The sequence below is a fragment of the Dunckerocampus dactyliophorus genome, chromosome 11, assembly GCF_027744805.1.
Source record: "Dunckerocampus dactyliophorus isolate RoL2022-P2 chromosome 11, RoL_Ddac_1.1, whole genome shotgun sequence".
Lineage (NCBI taxonomy): Eukaryota > Metazoa > Chordata > Actinopteri > Syngnathiformes > Syngnathidae > Dunckerocampus > Dunckerocampus dactyliophorus.
Genome location: NC_072829.1, coordinates 16,266,692 through 16,287,187, shown reverse-complemented (window position 1 = coordinate 16,287,187; position 20,496 = coordinate 16,266,692). Strand labels below are relative to the sequence as shown.

The following is a 20,496-nucleotide window of genomic DNA, read 5'->3' as shown; positions in this document are numbered from 1 at the left end:
TGTTGTGAACGACTCGTACATCTCTCCTTGACAGGTGTTCGAGGATGCTGCTGACATGGGTTAAGCACCTTTCCCTGCAGATAGATTTTCAAAGTAAGATTATAAAGCCAAACACTTGAGGACGGGTGCCGATACAGACAAATGAAAGGATGCCAGTCCCACTTTAATAATAATGCTTGGAATATCTTGTTGCATGATCAGATTAAGTTTAGAAGAACTGCATGCAGTACCATTTCTGTCAAAATGAGAACAAATCCATTCACAGGGAAAAAGGTGAAGTGTTATTGACACACATCATACCCAGGTCACATAAAATGATGTGGTGAGCCGCATCTAGCCCCCGGGCCATGAGTTCGACATGTGGTATAAAGCAATCCATTATTTCATTGATTTGTATTTGTTTTATGGCAAATAAAGTTTTGTAATCAATTTTTTTTCTTTTTTTTTTTTTAAAGACATTCTGGTTTACTTTTTTGATTTTAAGTTGGTTTTAAGTTGTTAAAGTTGCAATTTTATTGAAATGAGTCTTGAATATCCAGCTGGCAAATACTTTTACTACTTTTTTTTTAATACTTTTAAGTTGTGCGGACCTCATCCTTTGCAATGTTTTGATGCAGACTTTTTTTTTATAAATATGCTGCAGGCCACACATGGTGCCCAGGCCGGACTCTGGATATCTTAATGCACATTTGGAAAAAAGTTTGAAGTTTGAGTGACACATGTAAAACATTGTAAAAAAAAAATGAGTATAGCCGTTTAATTTTTAGTTTGGACATTTTTGCTCATAGACAGAATTTGTCTTTTACACAGCAGTGTGTGCACATTAGGGATCGCACATTCCTTTGTGCGCCACCTTCACGTGTGTGTTCTTGAGTCTGTTGGTGAAAAAGAAGGCATGAGCATTGAGCATAATTGTGTATACATACAAGATAGATGCAGAGTGAGGACATACCCGTTTATCTGGCAGAGGATGCACTCATTGTCATAGGTCTGTCCATCACTGCCACACACTGGATTCAAAATCTTGGGGCAAAAGGTTCCATAGTTCTCACAGGCAGGCTTGACAAAAACAGATTTACATCTCATTACATACAAGTCAAAAATATTGGGGAAAAATTGGTGTATGAAGATACATCCATAAAAAGCAAGACAGCGTCAAATAGTGTCTCTATTCCAACAATGACTATGGCAGTGAGTGAAGAAGCCCAGGGAAAGTTAGCACAGTGAACTGCACATCTTTTCAAAAAAGGCGATGAAAATACAAGGCGGCAACACCAGAGCTCCAGTAAAAAGACGTGCATACACCAGGAGTCATTTCTTGAATTTAAGTGTTTCACTTCAAGTCTCTCCCTTTTTTGATCACGGCTGCAAAATAACCCAAATGAAAGTTGCGAGTGCCAGCATTTTGATAAAGGTGAGAGACACCATTGAGTATTTGTATTAAACGTTCATTTCTCTGTTTCCATCTATTAGCAAGAAGATTTATAAAAATAAATTAGGAACACAGTTGGATTCAGTGTATGACACCCACCATAAAATGCTAACCAAAAAAAATGTACGCAAGACAATTTTGGCGTACATTTGACACTAACTGAAAAACACGGCAACCATGGTTCCACTGTATTACGGTCACTACATTTGAGGGCTTTATCAAATTTTGCCGATATCTTCATCATGGCAGGATGCATGAAACTCTAACTCATCCGTACATTTGTGATTCAGCATTCGTGGCCCTGCAAATTTGTGCATTTTTTGTACAATTTTTCTGAAAATTAAAATACATGTACCACTGTTCAAGACGCCAACAATTTCTTACATATTTAGGCTTCACTGAATGTTTTTTCCTCAAGCGTAGAGATTTCACACTTTGTTCTGTGGTCCTTGAATGCACCATAGCTGCTGTAAAAGTGAAACTATTCGGGGTGTCTACGAGGCAAGGTTTTAACATTCCTTTTAAGAAAAGTAAAATGAGAAAATTAGGGTTGTAAAAAATAACATGTTACCGGCAGTTTAATAGTGTCTGAGGCATATCAGAGAGAGAAGGTGAGGGTTCTGGAATCGAAGCTAATCTAATGATGGCTCATGAGATTTGTACATGCAGCTACAGTACGTTAGTGTCTACTCTTGGCTTACAGCAACATTTGTACTGAAATTAAGTATCATTCATCTGCTGAGCTCAAAGATTCCAAATTGATCCACAAAGTAAACGTGTACAAACGCCATCACCCCTCCGAATTAGATTGTAAACGCTACCGTGAAGTGAGAAATGACATGCTGTCATGTAAGATGAGGCTATTTCAATTAAAAAAAAAAAGGAGCTTGACCTGTTGTAAATATAAAAAGGTAGGAGAGACACCATGTTGCTAACATTCAAATGAAAAAACGAGCTCACCTCTATTTCATTTCCCGGAGACTGAGCCCCAACTTGCTGAGTGGTGACTACACACACACACACACACACACACACACACACAAATTATTCCAGTAATATAATCAAAACCAGACATTATATAAACCATTATGAAATGATGAGTAATGAATTGAGGCTATAACAGAGATGACATAGGTTTTTTTACTACAACAATGTGATGTAAAAATGTTATTTTGAAAGTACACTGCACAGTCATTGATTCAACATTCATTCAAAAATCATTGAAACAATCACATGAGTGTCTTATTAGCGTTTTTGCTATTGTAACAAATATGTTGAGTCAGGCTTCCCCGTAGCAATTTTAAGCCAAGCTCTATAGTGATATTTCCCTAGCCTGTTCTCTCTGAATTCACTGAAGTATACTAGTAACATTTTGATTGGTATATAGAATTTCATATAGAATTGCTAAATGGGTTTAAAACGTGCTTTAATGGCAAAAAAATACACGTTTGGAAATTAGCTAGCATACGTGACACGCTGCCATCGTGGGGAAAGCATAGCCCCGGAAAGTCACATGACAGTCACTCCTTAAGACTGGCTTCAATATGGCATACAATAGGAGTTTCTCCTTAGGTGGCCACTGGGGGGCGTCGAACACTGACATCACTGTCAACAGTTTGGGTTACTATTGACTGTTTTATCAGCAAGTATGTCTTGTTTTTTGTGTGGTATTTTTGATTTAAAAAAGATAAGTGAAAAGATTTGTTGCGTCTTGGCTTACAGTTGCTTATAAGATGAAATATTTTAATACTTCAGGTTTAAAGACAAACACGGTTAAATAAGCTAATAAATAAATACCGATTACCTACTGTAACAACAAGAAAGCAATACTTATATAGTAAACATTTCTCTTGTTCTTTTGGCACTGGTGCTGTAACTTGTCTTTCTTATTTGCCCAGCATGTTGCGGGGAAAAAAAAAAAGTCAAGTAAACTTCATCATCAACTCACCAGCAAGTAGCAAAATAGAAGTGAACAGCACAAGAAGCTTCATTTCTTCTCAGTCGCGTGCGATGGCTTGTGTGCGCTCCACAACAGGTGGATGTTTTCTCATCCATCAAACGTCAACAGGTTTGATTTTCAAGGCCAGGTAGGCAGGGCCTGTGAATCAGGCCAATCAACCACTTGGAAAAACAAACATGTGACTTACTAAAATGACATCTTTTCATATCTTTCACACACACTAGACTAAGTGGACGGAGTAGAATAACATAGTCATTGATGGTATGTTCACTTGTGTTTTGTGCATTCATCTTTATGTCCTCTGTTTCCGCTGAGATCCCATGACTCCCTGAAAGGGCATTCACAGGGGTGTCAAACTCGTGTTTCTCATTCCATCCATTCGTTTTCTATGCCGCTTAGCCTTGTTTCTCATTCCAGCCGGTTAAAACCTGCTTTTCCAGCAAGTATTTTATACTTCCTGTTCCTTGTCCTCCGTGCCACTCGTGACGCCGTCCTGCTCACTTGTGAATTCAGGCCCAGACGTTTTCGTGCCTTTAAGAACAATGCAAGATAGCAAACTTGGGAGCATGTGTATAGTGAAAAAGATGCTGAAGTTGCAGAAGAAATATTTACATGCTTCATGGCAAACATTGCCCTTTGAGACAAAGCATTGAAAAACGCATGTAACCAGAAAAACACGTTTAGAAATCGAAAACAAACTCAACACAAATATACAGTGGCACCTTGGTTAGTGTACGCCCCTCCTAGGGTCTTTTTTATGCCAAATTTTGCCTCAGTTTGCATACATTTTCCGTTTATCGTCCAATATAGTTTGCATCTTGTCGTGGTATTGAGACACTGCGTGAGTCCAACTGTGTTCTTCATGTGTTTTTATCACAAAACATCTTTGTTAGCAAATCCTATTAGCTTGTTAGCATGAAAACAGGAAGCGGAAGTCAGTTCCATCGCCTGTCTATGATGTCATCAGCTGTTGACTCCGTAGTTCTTTGCTAACTAACACAGTTACGCCACCAGTCTCAAAAAGGTTAACACAAAACACATTGTTATATCCATCCATCCATTTTCTATGCCGCTTCTCATCATTAGGGTCACGGGGGTATGCTGGAGCCTATCCCAGCTGACTTCGGGCGACATAGTTTTACAATTATAGTTTTACATGTATAAAACAATTCAAAATGCATATAAATTACGAATAAAAGGGATAAATTAACATTTAACGTTACTTTTACTTTAATTGAAGACATGATTGTTGACAAACACATAATGTGGCACAGACACCACCTTTGTGTTTTGCCATGAGTTATTTCTTGAATTCAGTTGGGTTTCTCCCTCTTTTTTTAATCAAAGCCTGACACTTGCAACTTTCTATGACTCTATTTTGGGTTTATTGCAGCTGTGATCAAAAGACAAGCAGAGACTAGAGGTGAGAAACACTATTGAATTCAAGAAAAAAACACATGTCAAAACAGGAAGGTGGTGTCTGTGTTTATCTCACTGCTACATCATGTCTCAGGCAACAATCACTTTTTCAGTGAAGGTAAAAGTAACCTTAAATGGTCATTTATGCCTTTCATTTGTCATTTATATGCATTTTGAATAGTTTTATGCGTGTAAAACTATAATTATAAAACCATTCTTAAAAAAGTGTTTCCTGTCAGGATTAACTGGATTGAAAATTTGATTCAGTTCGAGTATTTTTGATTAGAGTAGGACCTTCTGGAGCGGATCAATGACGCTAACCAAGGTTCCACTGTAAAACAGTTTTATTTTTGCTGTAAATACCATTTATGGTTTGTTTTGGTCTAGTTTATTTGGTGTATTGGGTTTATTTTGGTGCTGGCCTTTGTTTATGTTTTACCTCATTTGACCACTAGTGGCAGCACTGAGGAGCGTAAATATATTGCTGCGTTGTATATACGTCTTAGAGGCCACCTGTATAGAACGGCCACCTGCCTATAGCGGCCATTGAAGAATCCCCCACAGAAAATTTATGTGTTATAGACCCTGTGTATAGCAGTCACCTGTCTAATGCGGCCACCCATTTTGTATCCCTTGGTCAATATCTGACCGCATATACAAGTAGCGGCCAAAATACCAACTCAAGCAGAAGCTTCATGCACGAAAAAGTTTCGTTTTTTAATCAATGAAGCCGTCGTGTGTAGACTTTAATTACTGAGTCCTAGCTCAGTCACAATCATTCACAAGATCCACACAAACTGTCAGTTTTTCCACATAAAAAAAGCTGTCTTCTTTTGGAGCTTGTTGCCGACAGTGACACCGTTTATTTCCTGGTGTGAGACAATGTGCGCTGGTCAATACTGTAATGCCGCTTGTTGTGGGGAAGGAGAGACTCACATCGCCGATGCACTTTAATCGCTTTATTAACAGCGGAGAACACTGCAGGACTTTACATCCACACACTTCCCAACTCTCTCAACACTCACAGCTAGCACTCAGCCTAGCTCTCCTGCTCGTGACGTCGCACCGTCACTTCCCGATGAACTAAAGCTGTAATGACACTCTGCCGTATATATAGTAGCACAGCTTTGTTCTGTGGGTGGTGTAGAATAACAAGCCTAGTTGTTCTTTACAACTTTTATCCGCAGTCCCACAGTGCCCTCTACTGGTCAACATGTAACAGTATAATTATATGTATCTGCAAACACAACAAGCTTCTAATCACAGACATGTTAATATGTGTGCGCACAAATTCAAAATGGCCGCCAACCTGTCTATAACGGCCACCTGCCTATAGTGGCCACTTTTGCTCTTTGCCTTTTTTTGGCCGCTATAGGCAGGTTTGACTGTAACATTACGTCCGGTTGCTGTTGTCACAGTCTCAAGCAGATGGGGTCAAACAAGCCTACAGTAATCCCTCACCACTTTGCGCTTTGAATTTTGCGGCTTCACTTTATTATTTTTCTTCAAAAACATATTAATACATAAATCATGGCTGTTTTGTCGTTGAATACGGACTATTATTAGTCCAAAAATATGCACATTTAAAGGAAATGTTAGGTATATCTTGCCTAAATGTAGCATTTCGAGCATAAAAATGGCTAAATGAACTAAAAATACAGATATAAGATATTCAAAAAACGAATTCAAAGACATGAGCGATATGTAGTATTCTACACTGGACACTTGGTGTCAGTAATGTTACATTGATGAGACGACAGTCAGCGAAAGAAGTACAGTATAAACCAGAAGTAAAAAAAGAAACGCTAACATTTGTCAGTCTATGACAGGGGTCTCAAACACAATTTACCTGGGGGCCGCTGGAGGTAGAATCTGAGTGAGGCTGGGCCCCATCAGGTATTGGGAGTAGGGCTGGGAATCTCAGGGTACCTCACGATACGACACGCAATACATGGCTCACGATAACAATAACAATAATATCTTGATACAGTAATAGGGCGAATCAAATAAATAAATAATTTCACAGTTTATATTTTGCTGCATTCAGCTGGGATAGGCTCCATCTTACCCGTGACCCTAATGAAGACAACTGGTATAGAAAATGGGTGGAATTTTTTTACCACATTTTTTAAGTGACTCACTCACTCTTAGTTCAGTGTAGGCTTCTGTGTGCATCCTACGGGTAACATTGGCTTGTCGCAGGCCGTACTACAGTCATCTTTGAAGACAAGTCACGGGCCGCAAAATGTGACTTGGTGCCGCAAATGGTCCACGGGCCACGAGTTTGAGACCCCTGGTCTATGGTATTTCTTAAATGTCTTGTTTTCTGTTATTTCTACTACATTGAGTAATATGAGTGTAAATGTGACTCTAGGGGTGGTATTTCATGCCTGGAGGGCTCCAGTAATCTTAAAAACCGTATTTAGAAGGTTGTAAACAGGTTTTCTATGCTCTATGAAACTAAGAACCATTCCATTTCTAAATAAGGAATCTTACTCCTAATCGTACAACTGCAATAAATAAGGGATTACTGTATTCGGGGCTCAAAGTCAAGTGAAGCCAGAGCGAAAATGTCGCATACATGCACTGTTCTCGCATGTACAAATTGTTCAAATAGGAACTCTGAAAAAAGTTGTTACTAAGATTGTCCATCATGAAGGGACAAAAGTTCAAGAAACAGCCAAAAAAGGCTGAGAAAGGTGGCTGCTGAACCAGTCTCTCTTGTCGAGGAGAACCACGTCAACACGCTCAAGTTTGCAGTGGCCAACAACAAGCAGAATTTATACCAACATTAAAAAAGTTGGAACTCCAAAATGCTCATGAAAATGTGAAATGCAGAATAAAAAAATGCCACAACTAAAAAAAATTAGAAATACGGTTTATATGAAAGCAAAACATCCTTATCAGTAACTTTTAAAATGTCTGGAGACTTATATTCACTCATCCTACACAGGAAATAGAGGCTTGCCATCTGCAAAACCTAAACTTATGTAAAACATTGCTAGACAACAGGGAAGCAACTAAAACATCTAACTAACCATTGAGGCAAAACATTAACTTCACATCATCAAAGCAACTAAAGATGCCAGCAACTTTTTTTTATTAGTGAACAAAGATTTTTTTCAATTAACTGAAAACAGCTGGTATCTTTTATTTGTATAACCCCTCCCCAGAAAAACCTGATACTTTCTTGTGAAAGTCTGATCACGTCCTGGTGAACTTGGCTATGTAATCCTCTTTCTTGGCAGTCAAATTCATTCATTCATTCAGCAAAGCATAAAAGTGTCTTGAATGCATTTGACTTGACTGTCAAAAAAAAAAAATGCTGGCTTTTCCTCTCTATGGAAGGACGGCAGTGACAGGCACCTTCCAGCTCACGCCTTACCCCTTCAGGATGAGGAGAGTACTGCAGTGCCCCCCTATGACATTTCTGTGTGTTATTGTGGGATTAGCAAGAATAATGACGTCACACATTAAAGACATTACAAAGGCTGTAGAGAGTCCATCTATCCATTTTCTATGCCGCTTATCCTCACTACGGGCGCAGGGGTATGCTGGAGCCTATCCCAGCTGACTTTGGGCGAGAGTCAGGGTACACCCTGGACTTGTCGCCAGCCAATCGCATACTCAAGAAAGTCATGATGGATAATAAATGTTTCTGCAACAGTGACATGCGGACACAAACTGACCGATGCCACGATTCAACTTAGTGCGCTCATTGAGTGCACCCTTACGGTAGGCAGGGCTTGCGCACTAGGCTGAGAAGGGATGCTCTGTATTTGACTAAATGTACCAATTCAGCAATTTTTACTGAAGAAAATTTTTTTTTAACTATTGGAATCATACAAAAAATAAATGTGTAACACAGTTCACGGACAAATAGCAATAATTTGTTGATCATGATTAGAATGACTCACTTCTGTTTTTATGGACAGAATTTCTAGGTGCCGTCAATGTGTCGAGGGGGTCCAGTTCGGGTGCCTTAGGATCTCGTCTCTGCTGTTTGCAGATAATGTGGTCCTGATGGCCTGATGACCTTCAGCATTTACTGGGGCAGTTTACAGCACAGTGTGAAGCTTCTGGGATGAGATTCAGCACCTCCAAATCTCCAAAGTTGGGAGTGAGGTCTTACCCCATGGTGGATGACTTCAAGAATCTTGGGGTCTTGTTCACGAGTGAGGAAAGGCTGGGGCGTGAGATCGACAGGCGGATCGGCGCAGCATCTGCAGTAATGTGGTCATTGTACCAGACCATCATTGTGAAGAGAGAGCTGAGCCGGAAGGCAAAACTCTCAATTCCCACTCTCATCTATGTTCATGAGCTTTGGGTAGTGACTGAAAAAACGAGATCACGGATACAAGTGGCCAAAATGAGTTTCCTCAGTATGGTGGCTGGACTGATGCCCAGTCATCCGGGAGGAGCTCAGAGTAGAGCCACAGCTCCTTCATATCGAGAGGAGAGGGTTGAGGTGGGTCGAGCATCTAGTCCGGATGCCTCCTTGACACCTCCCTGTTGAGGTGTTCTGGGCATACCCTGCTCGGAGGTCAGATCTATAGCACACCCTGGAGGGATTATGTCTCACAGCTGGCCTGGGAACGACTTGGTGTCTTCCCGGTGGAAATGGAAGAGGTGGCAGAGGAGGTGGAGACCGAGAAGTCTAGACTTCCTGAGACTGCTGCCCCCGCATCCCAGGCCTGATGGATGGATTATAATGACAATAAAACAAAGGGCAAATGTTTAAGGCAAACAAACACAAAAAATTAACATTGGCTTAATTTAAAAACAAGACAATTTAACCATTTCAACAAAACAATACAAGTGTTCCCTTTTATTACAATTGTTTTAGTAAAATTAGTCCGTAGTGCAAAATAATCATAAAAAAGTGTTGGCGCTCATCCTCCTAACATGAAAGAGAACTGAAAAATGTAGCTCTCCTCACGCTCGCATGGACCAGGTATTCATACTAATATCGATATTTGGATCGACCCGCCCAACCCAACGCTCATGACCAAGACTTTGCTTACTAGTCCTGGTTGTTGTTCCACTATATGAGCAGTAGATGGTGCTATTTGAGTGGTTAATGCTATTCAATCATGAAGCTCGTCCTGTTCAGGAAACTAACGACGTGTAATGCTATTTACGTTGCTTTATTACTCAAATTAATGGTGCCAGGGGACTGGGAAATACTTCATAAAATACAACCTCAAAGCTTTGATACATCGTGATTAAACATATACATATAGTTAATTTTATCAACGTCATCCGTCCAGGGTGGACCAGGCCTCTGGTCCCAAGTCAGCTGGGATAGGATCCAGCTTACCTGTGACCCGAGTGAAGACAGCAGTTTCAAAAATTGATGGATCTCCCTAACAGTGCCTAAACGTGGCAAAATAGAGCAGACGATTTGTCGGTTTGTCAAAAAGCCATGTAAAGTTTCTTTCATATTTTATCCGTGTGTATTAATATAAAACATTTGATCTTCATAGCAGTGTCTAACGTTGCTTAAATCCCAAAGTAATTATATAACTTAAGGACTACGTGCACTAAATACGATCACTGTCATTGACTTCCACCATGAGACTGAAGTTCATATTTCCGACAGCTCCTGAAGGCCCCATGCGCTATCAAACCTAAGCAGCGGAAAACAGCTGAGAGAAAGGGTAGAGAAGACAAAATGGCCGAGTGAACGGGTCGCGCTGTGGACAAACGGTTGCGACACTCGAAGATAGTCCAATAGATGTTTAGGAGCGAAATGTTTGGATAGAAAAACATTATCGCCTGGAGCGTTATTGTTTTGGCGTTTCAGCCATAAGCGTTTGAGGTCGTTTTTTCCGGGACGATCCTCGCGATAGCGTTAGCATTTAGCTAACATTAGCTGTTACTGGCTGGTCGTACAAGGCCGCAAGATATTTCGATTTAGATCCAATTGTATGTCGTTACTACCGCGTCATACAGTGTTTCTTAAAGGACTTCGTATTTCAACGAAGATCTTTTGCGGATGGTAGCATTAAAAAGGTCAGCAGTCCGATATTTGTTTCCAATTGGCGCAGTACGTTAGCATAGTTTTGAAGTAGCTAACGCCAAGTGACTCGGAGCTACATTTATGTTTCACCGGTTTAGTTTCCCCACAAAACTGAATTTCCTGAAGTGAATCGTGTGGCTGTTGTCATTTGGTGGATATTATGGCGAGCAGCAGCGGCTCTAAAGCCGAATTCATTGTCGGTGGGAAGTACAAGCTTGTCCGGAAAATTGGATCGGGGTCTTTCGGCGACATATATCTGGCCATCAACGTCACAAATGGAGAGGTAATACGCTTTATAATTGTCCATACTAATTTGTGAACGTAACATTGAACGTCAGTTCATTACACGTATTTAAATACCTAATTAAACATGTAGTGTTGTCAGGTTCCCCATCAATCCATAGTAACCTTCCTTTGTATTGCATAAGATTATCCATAGCCACATGTGTTGAACTAACGAATTAACTTGTTTGAACTGTAGTGGGGTAGACATTGCTGACATAGTATTTATTTCGTATATGCTAAGAACAAATCTGACTGTCACCTGTTCCGTGTGTTATGTTTAGGAGGTAGCAGTCAAACTGGAGTCGCAGAAAGCCAGGCATCCACAGTTGTTATACGAAAGTAAACTGTATAAAATACTACAAGGTGGCGTTGGCATTCCACATATACGGTAAGGGCATTCTTGGTACCCTGTATTGTCCTTGTATACCATTTTTTTATTGTTGTGTAATCGCTCTTCTCTTAGCCGACCCTGTTAACAATGATTTGTCGGTTATCGCTTATAAATACTATACTTTTATTCCAAACATAAATTTTCGGTTGTATTAGTGATCGTGTCAGTAAAATGATTTTGTTGTTTTTTGATAAATAGCAGCTGTTGCGGGCGAGGAAAGCTTGCTATGTGTTGGAAATGGCCGCTCCTCTTTTGTTGTTCTCAACATGTCTTCCTGTGCTCGGAATAGAAAATGGCGGCGGAGCTCAGCAGGGAAAACAAGAACTTGAGCCTGTCGTTAAGTATCGGACTGCGTCAGAAAGAGCAAAATTGCGTTAAACTGCGCTGCTTTTTTGCGTTGTTAGACAGAGTGGTGCAAACATTCACAGTTTTCGCACTGGTGCTCCAGTTGTTCGTCACTTCATGTTGATAGAACATGTTGCTTGCATCATTTCAGCTTGTGTTGGATAATAATTAATGGTAGACCATGAGTAAAGTACACTAAACTGTGTGCAGAAACTTCTAGAAGAAAACATAACTAATTATCACATTGAAATTGAAATGTCTTAATTGTTGATTGTGCCTGAGTTATTAAAAAATAGCCAAAGGGACTTCAGATGTACAGACTTAGAGATGCTTATTCAAAGCATAATGATTTTATAGGGTTATGTATCATTAGCACTTGAGCAACAGAAGGAATGATTAACCCCTTTTCCACCAAATATCCATGAGCTGCTAGTAACTGTAGCTCCAGGAGCTCATTCGTGTTTTGCTTTTTCATAACAGCAAGGTCCTAGCAAATGGTGTGTAAATCAGGCTGAAGACGCTGCAGGAGCAATATGCTTGATTGGACTGTACTGTCATCCCTCGCCACTTTGAGCATCGGATTTTGTTGTTGAATACGACCTATTAACACTAATAAAATGTGCATATTTAAGCAAACTTTTTTTTGCCAAAGTTAAGCATTTTGCCAATGAAATGGTAAAATGAACTAAAATACATATGTGCCATGCGATTGGCTGGCGACCAGTCCAGGGTGTACCTCACCTCTCGCCCAAAGTCAGCTGGGATAGCCTCCAACATACTACCCCCGCGACCCTAGTGAGGATAACCGGCATAGAAAATGGATGGGTGGATGAACTAAAATACAAATAAATAATACATTCAGAAGACTAATTCAAAGACGTTCTGATGACATGTTGTGTTCTAAACAAGTCACTAGGTGTCAGTAATGTTAAGACTCGGTCGCAACCGGTCGTATGGGCTCCTACGGTCGTTCTACGTGCATAAAACACAAGAAACACAGGTGTGCCTGTGACTTGCATATTTTCGAGCTGTAGGCTGGCTGCAGAGGTTCTTTATCATGTCAAACAAACTCTACAGACACTTTTTTATTCACGTTTCAGGACAAACTTACACACTTAGTATATCTTTGCGCATTGTCTGTACCGCTAATGTGTGTCTTTTGTACGTTTCAGCTGGAGTCAGGTTTCGGCAAAATGTATTTTTTTTTTGTATGTAGTGCGCCACACATGCGATCAATATATGTAATTAATGTGGCTAATGCACGTTGAGATATTTCACACGTCCTTTATGCGTGTCAAGATCTTACTCCTTCATGATCACCACAACTACGTTCTCCACGAACAAAAAACAACTCAGCGATTTGTGGAACGCCAAAAATTCGCAATGCCAAAAAATCGTACATCCGGTTGTGACCTAGGCTTTACTGTAATGTTCGGTAAGAGACATAAGCACCAGACCTGATTGCCGGCACAACAGGCTTTTACTGCAGGTTTGAATTATCCCACAGCAGACACAATAATCTTTAGCATGAGCTACTGTTGTAAGCTAAAAGCTCAAATCTGAACCCCGAAGCCACTTTCTCTCTCCTAGCACCAGAATACATTAACAGTCGTCCCTCATTTATCGCGGTCAAGTAGGATTCAATATTAATAAACAGAACGTTTTTGTAGTTAAAGCATAGAAAACCTGTTTGACTTTCTAAATACAGTTTTTACCATTATTAGAGCCCTGCAGACATGAAAACACACCCCCATAGTCACCCTTACACTCCTACTATTCTTTGCTTACGCCCACATTGCACACCACTAATACGTAGGCTATGGGGGTCACTGCAGGGAAATGAGACACGGCCGCCGCTAATAGCACATAGCAAGCTACCGAGCTAACCAGTTAGCATCCAATTTGTTTTAAACCTAAGTGTTTCAAACGGAGTGTGGAAGAAGGACAAAGTAAGAAGCCAAAAGCGTACCACTTTCACACAGAATGGGAGGGGAACTTTAGTTCACTCTTATCATGTGGGACATGCCATGGCTGACTCAATGTAGTGTTAAGTTAATGTAATGTCATGTCTCATCAATGTAACGTTACTGATGCCTAGTGACCAGGTGATCATGAGTGATCATTTAATTTTTGAAAAACCGCGATAGATTGAGGGAGGGATGTTGAAACTGCGATGTAGTGACGGACGATGGTGTACTAAAAATAAAATAATCATTCACACTGATCACCCTTGCTCTTGTACTTCCTGCATTGTTTCACTTTCCTTAAAAGCAACTTTGCAAATGATGATAGAGAAAATCATATTTATTTATTTTTGATTCAACAGTTTCTGTTTATAGATTAAGTAGTGTTATGATTTGTATTTCGTGCCCTTATTGTATAAAAAATTAAACATTACTTATTACCAAAGCACTGTACATACCAAACCCTTATTATACAGTATCATAAATCAAATGTAGAATTACACATATTTGGTTTAATTTTGAAAAGCCTGGAATGTTGCTCTGCCATATGTTTGCTGTTTTTGGTATGTGTATTTTCAGAATCAGAAGTACTTTATTAATCTGGGGTAAAGGTGGGTGCAAGATAATACAAAGATGAATGTGATTTCACTTTTGCAATAGTTTTTTTAGTACAGTTGTTCCTCGTTTATCGTGGTTAATAGGTTCCAGACTCGGCCGTGATAACTGAATTTCTGCGAAGTAGGATTCAATATTTTAAGTTATGGCATAGAAAACCTGTTTACGATCTTCTCAATACGTGTTTTAACATGATAGCCCTCAAGACATGAAATAAAGGGCTCCGAACTGCGACTAAATGGGCTGGGCACATTTTGCTACTAAAATATGAGACATAGCGAGTAAATCTTTCATCTACTCGCACACGTGTGACTAGATAATGGTACACCCATTGACAAGTGATGCACTTTGTCCCATATTACCGTGAGATTTAAAAATAGACTGTAAAATGTGGAGTAAATTGACGACTGCTTGTCACGGTCAAAACCTATCTATGTCAGCCTGTGTGATTGCTCACCTTTCAATCGCATTTGATCGACTTTTCTACTAGGGTTGGGTGATATGGACCTTAGCATGTATCACAATATTTTTGGGATATATCACAATACGACGATATAATTAAATTTGGCGGAGTCTTGTATAAAAAGTTACAAACCTTAACCCGTATAATTAGAAGTAATTAACTTAAAAGTAAGCTTATCCATGGCACTGTGTAGAGAATGTCCAAAGCAGGCCTGTCTATTCCAGTTGTTCAGGACAGCTGCTTTCACAACATTAGATCCACTGTCAGTTGTTACACACTTGTTTCTTCTCATCTAAGTCCCTTTCCTGGAGAAACTCCTTCAACTCACTTGCGATGTGTGTTCCTCCGGAAAAAAAACTTGTTTGGAGACAGGGCGACTTCAAAGTCCAGTCGCTGGTTATGTAGTGGACCATGAGGCTAGTATATGGTTGAGTTGCTCGGCTACTTCAAATGTCTGTACTACATCGGCTCAATGGAAACCAAACCACTTCCATATTACAGAGGTACCTACCCATTTAGCAACAGTTTTTTTCGTCTGTACTCTCTGCTTCTCCTTCGCCTTCAGCCATGCTAATTTTCTCTCATTTGTTTTATTGTTTTGTTGTTTGCTGTGCTTTTTCTGCCACCACTGGACCATGCTATATGTGAGGCACCAATGCATCAATACAGAGGGCTGCGATGCGCAGCCGTAGGAAAAACAGGTCTTTAACTCTGCTTTTTACGTTTTAAAATAATTAATACCGATATGTTATTTTCTTATCATTTAAAGAATTTATACCTGATCACCCGACCCTACTGTCACGTTCATGGGGTACTTGCTAACTTACTTTTAAACTGTCACTTGAGAACCTTCTTCTCGGAAGGAAATGTGGATGTTTACTTCGCAAGTCGATTTCGGTGTGCGTTTCCTACATGTTCTGCTTGCGCCCTTAAAATATGAAGATAGGGGCCACTGTACTCCTAGTAAACGTTAATCTGGAGCCCTGAAATAACACCCATATAGTCACCTTTACACTCCTGTTACCCAATATAGTAGATATAATCAGAGAAAATGACACGTTTTTCTGGGCAGCGCACGTCCACAAAACATTTATGTATTGTAATGGCGGCTTTACAGGAAATTTTTAGAATTTTGCCCATCATCCACAATCCTTATGTGAGCCATGAACACACGTCTTTCTCTCTTCTGTACGTTGTAAAGATATAAAAACGGACAGCTCAGTACTGCACATAATGGGATCCACACATGCCGCCTTCACAGACTCCAAAAACCTCCAACGTTTTATTGTTTCATACATGCTGATACACTAGGTACATTTATGATAACATGTAATACTTACAGTATTTTGCCCATTCAAAGCATTAAGGAAACTTTGAAGTACTCACTGCATTGATACCACATAACAACGTAGAAACGAACGCTTACACCTAGCGTTAACTTTTCCAAACTCAAAAATAAAAACACAGTAGCAGTGGTGTCAGCTCAGATATGTAGCCTTACCTCTATTGTAGTGGTCTAAGGCATTGTTGTCAGCATGACGCTGAAGCGCTGTGGCCGAGTCTGTGGTGAAGCTAGTCGTTAGCCAGCTAGTAGGTAGGTGGTGTGTTATGGCTAAGTGTCAATGCGCCAGTAGTGTAGTTCGATGGGCGTACCAATGTTAATAATAACTGTCGCAATGTTAATAATAATAAATAATCATAATAACTGTCGCTGTAGCTTGGTTATATGCCCGTCACATGTAAATGGAGCATTGTTGGCGCTTTTTGGAGTATTTTTATGAAAGCTTACTAGGCGGAATATGTGTTTCCAACATGCGGTACTGAGATGTCTTGTTTTTGTCAGTATTTTGGAACGCACTGAAAAGAGAGACGTGTTCATGTCTCACATAAGGATTGTGGATGATGGGAAAAATTGCAGAGTGCAGTTTTCCTTTAAATGGCTTTACACTGGTATTACCCAAAATAGTAGAGAAAATAAGAGCAAATAAGTAAGGGTGTCACTAAACACCCAACTCGCAAGACAAGACAATGAACGAGATTGGCACCACGCGGACGAGACGAGAGTTAAAAATTTTACTAAAATTACTGAGAAAAAATATGACTGGGCAATCCAACTTTTTCAGCTTCTTTTATTCCACTGAATCACAAAACAATGCGTTTTTTGAAACCAAATAAACCCCTGTTTTGATGATGATGATGATGATAATAGTACAGCTCACTTTTTTATCTACAGTCTTTTGTCCATTTACATCAGGGATGTCCAGCTGTCCTTGCATATTTATAATTTTTAAAAAATTACAATAAAAAAAACAAACAAACATATATTTAAAGACAAATCTTTGTTTTTGTTAGTTATTATCAACAATCTAACGTTTTCTATTTGCATTATGCCTTTTTGCTCTCACTTGCTGGGTTTTTATATATTTTATTGCTGCATTGAGCCACATTCCGAAGTTGGCACTGGCACCACACTGTGGACACTCATGCGTGTTTTACCAGGAAGGCGAGGTGCTGCGAGGCGACAGAACAGACCTGCATTGCACGGCGGTACGGAGGTGAAGCTCACTTCCACGCTCCTCACCTTTTGTTGATGGCTTGTATATAATTCTCAAATAAATGCATGACGCAAAAAAGACTTAAATGCGCACCCTTACTGGCTGGATATGTTGACCATGTCGCTAAATTGTCAACACAGATCTCTTCTATGTATGAGGGGTTACGAAATGGAATCGGTGATCGTGGGTGCTTGAAAGTTGGTTCTCAGCTGAATGCAATGAGCATCAAGAGAACCGTTCGGTGATTAAAGGTGCAGACAAGTCCCAAAATCTACGTAGGCTGATCTGACAAATCTGTAAGTAAAGTTGATCAAATATAGAATTACTACAGCTTCTGCTTGGACTTCAGCAAGTATCAAGCAGCTGTTTAACTCTAATTGTGTTTTAAAAACAACAACAAAAAAAAAACAGCCACATGTCACTAGGTTAGATTGCAGGGTTTAAAGTGTGCGCTTCCAATAATGCCTTGCACACTGCCACTTCCATATTTATTATCACTCATAATAGCAATGCCATTGTTCAGTCTGTTTGGCTTCGCGATGCAGCATTTCTCCACGAGATGTATTTTGGGCATTTTAAGCATTACCGGAACTTCCTTCCTCGGTGCATTGGTTTCACTTAACAACATAGAAACAAACGCCTACACCTAGCATTAACTTTTCCAAACTCAAAAACATCAAGCAGCAGTGGTGTCAGCTCAAATATGTAGCCATACCTTTTTGGTCTGAGGCATTGTAAGCGCGTTGCTAACGCGCTGCGGGTAAGTGTGGTGAAGCTAGTGTAGCTAGCTGGTGTGTTATGGTGAAGTGTCAATGCACCAGTAGTTTGATCAGTGTAACAATATACACAAATACTCATATTTATTATATATATATATATATATATATATATATATATATATATATATATATATATATATATATATATATATATAATCTGTGTTTATAGTAGGAGGTAGATCTTTGGGGCAAAGTAGCCCAAAGGTTGAAAAAGTGTGAGCACCCCAATGACGTATAGATACATGTATAGCCTATTTACATATTGACCACCATTAATTTGAAATAAAATATCTATCAAATATCATAAAAACGTTTCACTACACTTCATTTAGAAAAACATGTTCCCGAATCACGTGCTTGCCCTGTTGGCACTTGACAGATAAGGAGCGGAAGAAAAGGCAGAGAGAAAGCCATTTAAAGTTAAACACATTTGGTGTTCAAGACTGTGAAAACGACTTTAATGTTGACATTATTACGGACAGTACATTAAAATATTAAAAAATTCTGGCCCCAGCGACACAGCAGCACACAACATAGCAGCGGCAGTCCGCCTCCCACACAGCCCACCACCACAGCTTCAAAGAATCCTAGGGGAAACCCTGTTGTTGGTAATACTTTTTGGTTTTGAAGCGAAGTCTAGCCTGAACCTGTCCAACCTGCTGGTCTTGCTGCCCCTCCTCCACTCACATCACCTCCCGGCTCACGTTTAAAACTTCCTCCAGTTTATCTTTCATCGCCTTGCATTTCTGTGACTTTTTTCCCCCCAACTCTGTTTTTGCAGCTACACTAACAGTACCCCTTTCCAAATGACTGTAGTCTGCTAGTAAGAACTACAAATCTCAGCCAACACCTTTTAATGCACTTTGAATATAACTGAATGAGAACAATTTATCATCAACTCTGATACTATTATAGCTGTGCCAAAGTAGGTATTTTCTGTAAAATGGTGCAAAAGGATTTGTAAACGGCTGGAAATTAAATGTATTCTTTCCTCAAAGCTGTCATTTAATATGCTACTGTTTAAAATTGACTTTATAGATATGGGGTGTCAAACTCATGCCATGGAGGGATGAGACACTGCAGGTTTTCTTTCCAGCCGGTCACTAAAGGCAGAGGATTTTAATGATTAACACCGCCTTCAGTTTGAAGGAAGGAAATCATCAATTAAATCACCTGCTGGAGAAACTGCTTGGAGAGAGAACCTGCAGTGTTTGGGCCCTCCATTGACACGTGTTATAGGGGATGGTATACATTTAGAGACAGTATGTACAGTGGTGTGCAACAGTGTTTGCCCCTTCCCAATTTCTTTTTTTCTTTTTCTTTTTGCATGTTTGTCACACTTAGAGGTTTGTCTAAGTTTTCATTGCTACAAAATCCTCAAGAAACGATCATATCAGTACTTGTGGTTAAAGATGTAGTTGCAGATGTAATTGTTATAGCTTTATTAATGTAAGCTATTATTCATAACACCCTGATTTTATTACTACAATGAGACAGGATGTGTGTTCCTCTTATTTTGAAGGCCGGAGGTGTGATGTGTGATGAAAACGTGTTTAGTCTGTTAAAAAGTGAGGTAGCTATCTGAGTGCATCTTGCAGCCATGGATGTCTCCCTATTTCACACACACGTTGCACGAAGTCAACGGCCATCCTAAAACGCTTGGTTACATTAACAAGCACTAAAGCACAACTCATACAGCCAGAGTGGCACACACAGCTGCATTAGCATGCTCCGCTACACTAAGCTAATCCAGCTAGCTTACACTGGCTATTGCTACGTGAGCTCACACTGTGTGACAAATAAGAATTTCAAAGTTTTTTTCACCGATGTTTCCGGTTGCCGCCTCGACATGTTTAGTTCAGGAGGGGGCTGGTTAGTGTTTGTGAGGACATGCCGCAATGAATGAGAGGTCCGCTGGGGAAATATTTCCCCACTCTAACATTCGTTCTCACGGTCACAGTATTTCATTCACACTGTCACTTTCTGAGAAACTACGCATTTAACTGTAAATTCCGTTTTCTTGGCCAATTCTGCGATTTTGTCCACGATTCCATTCACACGGAAATCATAGGGCCCTACTGTAATTATAATTCTGTGATACTTTTGCCCACAGTTATCATAGCGCCAGAATCTCATACCGGTCCATGCCTACACTATGAAATCTGTTTTATTTTTTTTCCCCAAATTAAGTTTTTTTTTTCAGTTTAAAATTTTTAAAATTTTGTTTTTTTACCTTTTACACTTATTTTACCAGAAATGATTTGCT

At 39.8% G+C, this 20,496-nt stretch overlaps 2 protein-coding genes across 5 annotated transcripts in view; one reads left to right on the top strand and one right to left on the bottom strand.

Moving 5' to 3' along the window:
• Positions 1-161: 161 nt before the first annotated feature.
• LOC129189732 (trypsin inhibitor ClTI-1-like) lies at positions 162-3,498 on the bottom strand. The gene is made up of 4 exons (XM_054791723.1): positions 3,381-3,498; positions 2,393-2,439; positions 953-1,059; positions 162-875 (listed from the first exon to the last, which is right to left on the bottom strand). Exons 1-4 carry the CDS (start codon positions 3,421-3,423, stop codon positions 824-826), a joined length of 249 nt encoding a protein of 82 aa, XP_054647698.1. The 5' UTR covers positions 3,424-3,498; the 3' UTR covers positions 162-823.
• A 6,942-nt stretch (positions 3,499-10,440) lies between these two features.
• The window catches only part of csnk1a1 (casein kinase 1, alpha 1), a 49,115-nt gene continuing 39,059 nt past the window's right edge, over positions 10,441-20,496 (top strand). Inside the window, exons 1-2 of one of the 4 annotated variants that reach the window (XM_054791089.1) lie at positions 10,441-11,116; positions 11,400-11,506. In XM_054791089.1, coding sequence (XP_054647064.1) covers positions 10,994-11,116; positions 11,400-11,506 — 230 coding nt within the window. In that variant the 5' untranslated portion in view covers positions 10,441-10,993. The remainder of the gene's footprint in view (positions 11,117-11,399; positions 11,507-20,496) is intronic. The other 3 variants (XM_054791088.1, XM_054791090.1, XM_054791091.1) reach the window with 3 other exon arrangements.